Source organism: Sesamum indicum, linkage group LG10 (genome assembly GCF_026168435.1).
Source record: "Sesamum indicum cultivar Baizhima isolate 11 linkage group LG10, ASM2616843v1, whole genome shotgun sequence".
In the NCBI taxonomy this organism is placed as follows: Eukaryota; Viridiplantae; Streptophyta; class Magnoliopsida; order Lamiales; family Pedaliaceae; genus Sesamum; species Sesamum indicum.
Window position 1 is genome coordinate 7,653,559 of NC_142666.1, and position 3,563 is coordinate 7,657,121.

General features: G+C 39.8%; 1 protein-coding gene across 1 annotated transcript; it reads right to left on the reverse strand.

Moving 5' to 3' along the window:
• Positions 1-2,496: 2,496 nt before the first annotated feature.
• On the reverse strand, positions 2,497-2,985 carry LOC148786587 (uncharacterized). The gene has a single exon (XM_088886184.1). It carries the CDS (start codon positions 2,983-2,985, stop codon positions 2,497-2,499), a length of 489 nt encoding a protein of 162 aa, XP_088742310.1.
• Positions 2,986-3,563: the final 578 nt, after the last annotated feature.

A 3,563-nucleotide genomic window follows, 5' to 3' on the forward strand; every position in this document is an offset into this window, starting at 1 on the left:
TTTTTACACTACATTCAAGGTTACATTTCTTGCATATGATAATCTTTTTTATCCATGATTTAAGTCACATGATGTTGTTTACATGTCTCGCTTCAATATTCTTTTATTTTCTTTTTCTATTTTTGCTAAACTTTAAATTATATATGAAGACATACAAAAATAATTATATGACTTTTTAAAGAAAAAAATATTAAAACATAGTACGAATATGAATATGTATGTTCATGAATTCAAAAGTATTCTACTTAATAATGATTAATTTGATGGGTGAACTTTTTGGCCCAAGTGTATTCCTCGTTTTTTACTAAAATTTAATTATATATTGATGTGTACCAAAAATTTTGCCACATCACAAAATTCTAGCCCAGCCTAGATATTCAACTCGTAATCGTCTTGCTCCCTTTAAGCTTTTATTAGAGCGTCTGAATGCCTTCCAGTATGATCCTTGTGAGTTAGTACACCTAACCCTCTTTTTCCATTATGGCATGAGTCCCAAAGAAGTCTTTCTGGATACTACGACTGGTATAACTTCTTCACGCATTTTACTTCGGCGTGTTTCTATGTTGTAAATATATATATGTACTTTTACTAACATATCTATAACTACTGTAGTTAACATGCTCAATAAATTGCTGCAAGACAAGGCTTTGGGTGAGGGATAGAATCTTGGAACTGGTTCTTCGTTCAAGCGTTCGTTAGCTAAGAGTCCTTCCTCTACTCTCTCAAGTTCAGCTTCCACTGGTGATCATAAAGGAAAACATCATGTTGAACCCATGTAGCCCCTTGCTAAGAAAGAAAAAGTCTCCTTGGGCTCCTTTACTACCCCTGCACCCAAGCCTTCTACTCATGCTAGCACTCGCAGCTCTTCAGCTCTATAGATAAAAAGGGAGAAACGCAGCTTCAATGAGGCATCTTCCCTGCTAAAAGAAAGGACAAAAGAAGTTAGGCTAGTGATTTTCTGAAGGGACTCCTTGCTCCCCCAATTCGGACCTTGCTGGAGGCTTTGCTTCGTGATCAAGTCATGAATTTGTTGGCTTCATAAGCTAGCAAGGAAGGAGTAAGAAAGTTCAACTTTAATATGTGCTGACTGATGGGTTTACTTAACCTACATGTAAACTGTCTTATTGATTGGAAACTTGTTGGAGCATGGAGGGCCTGCTGCAGAGGAAGTGTAGAGGAAGGTGGAAGAGCTAAAGAAGGAGCTGCATGTGAAAGAGTGTAAGCATGAGACCAGCATTGCTCATTTCACGTCTAAGATATCGAGCCTTTATGATCATTTGGAGCAGGCAGTGTTAAAGCTCCAGTACTACCCCTCTTCTCAGGAAGAGAAGTAGGAGTTTGATGAACTACAGGCCAACAAGCTAGTAGATTTTAAGAAGTCCGAGGAATTTCAGTGCCTCCTTGCAGATAGTGCTTTGAAGTATTATTATCATAGATATCGCACTTGTGCTTCCTAGTTTGTTAAAGTTCCACTACTACCTCTCTTATGAGGAAGGGAAGTAGAAGTTTGATGAACTCTAGGCCAACCAGCTAGTAGATTTCAAGAAGTCCGAGAAATTCCAGTGCCTCCTTGCAGATAGTGCTTTGAAGTACTATTATCATGGATATCGGACTTGTGCTTCCCATTTTGTTGACGTTGGTTATCTTTCGCTAACTGCTCCTACCGATTTCTTGGATATCCATGCAGGACTTCTAAATGCGCCTGAGCCCGATGAAGAAGTGCCTCATGAATTACAAAAGAGCCTGCTCCAGGTCCCCCTTGAAGGTGTGGCTCCAGCAGACCCAGACGATCCCATGGTAGAGGATGTTGTCCCTTTGAAAACTGTCCCCCTACTAATGATGATGGTGCTGCTGCTCCTGTTGCCAAGTAAATTTGCTTTTCTATTTCTGACTTGAACATTATTGCTCCCTCCTACGTGAGGTTTTATGGAAATGCCCGCCTATGGGCCGTGGATGATTACTGCTTTCTGGATTCTGTTTCTCCCCCTTTTGCTTCTTGGTTTATGCAAATTTATATTTTTAGTCCTTTATGGTTTCTATGTGTTTGGCTTTCACGCTTGTGTGAGTAAGGCTCCTACAATAGCTTAAGATAGGTTCATAAGAAAAAGGTAGGTATGGTTCTCTACCTCCTATTAATTGATCTAGATGGTATGTAGGCTTGCCAAAAAATGATAAAGTTCTGTTAAGCATACTAAGGAATATAAGAATAACTTGCCTACTTGTCCAAGTTTGACAAGTGAAGGATAGACCATAATATTGAGGAATTTATGGACTCGTAAGTAGTAAGCACTAAAACTATAACCGCTTCCGCTTGCGCATTGCCGGGCTGATCTACTCACACTTCCCGGTGCCCTTCACTCCCCAGTCAGTTTGAATGAAAGTGGAAACAACACCCTTCTAGTCATCCTGTAGGGTAAAATCCCGGCTGCTTTCCTTAGTATGAGTGTCCACCTCTATCTGGCCGTCGTTGCTCTTTATTGCCTCCACATAGCACTTTTATGCCATATACTGATCACCTTTGGCTTCTCCCACCTTATCCCCAACAGAAAATTTCAGCTTCATATGGTATGTAGAGACAGTGGCCCGGAAGGTGTTTAGAGCGAGTCGTCCTAAAATAAAGTTGTACGCTAATGGCATATCCACGACTAGGAAGTGAACCAACCTAGTCCTCCTAGTAGGTTCCATGCCTAAAGAAAGGGGAAGCGAAATTTGTTCGAATGGGTGTATGGCCTCTCCTGCAAAGCCATACAATGAAGTATCCACGGGCTCTAGCAGGATGTCCCCTAGCTCCATTTGTTGATATACTTTGTAGACTAGGAAATCTGTGGAGCTACCTGAATCCACAAAGATACGTTGAACAATATAATTAACCAGTGCGGCAGAAATAACAAGTGCATCATTATAAGGTAAATGTACTCCCCGAGCTTCAGGAGGACCAAAATGGATCATCGGTCCTCCTGTTGGCGCCTCATCGTCTATCTCCATAGGGGTTCTGGCAGCCCTTGCATAGGTGCATCTAGCTCGTTTCGTGTAGCACCCCTACTCGCTACATCTAATTATTACTATTTCATCCTTTCTTTAATCAAAACTCATTCTATAAGTAATTCTCTTTCAACCCGTAAAATAAATTCTAATTTATCAATATAATATATATATATATCAAAAAAGGTATTAGATATCACCAAAAGTTTATATTTACCCTCACTAGATGTGCTCCTGTACAAAATCTCAAGAAAAATCATACCACAACTTAAAACACAAATCCCGATAAAAGACCAAAATATTTAACAACCCAACAATCAAAAACTCTGGCTTCAGAAGTCACGGCTGACCCACCTAATAAAGACGACGGCACCGCTCAAAGTCCAATGTGGCTAATCAGTGTGACCTATCTCTTGAAAAGTACGTGGCAAGGAATGAGCTGCCTACTCAATAAGTATAGCTGATCAGTTTATATATATACACAGGCAACAATTTCACGTACATGCAGTCACATTGACTAACAGTTATTATCAATAGTAACATCAAATATAAGTAGTAATACCTACTCACAATTATAAATC

What these genes read in the sequence shown, in the direction of transcription:
- LOC148786587 (XM_088886184.1), bottom strand. Translation starts at nt 2,985, where the DNA reads ATGGAGATAGACGATGAGGCGCCAACAGGAGGACCGATGATCCATTTT.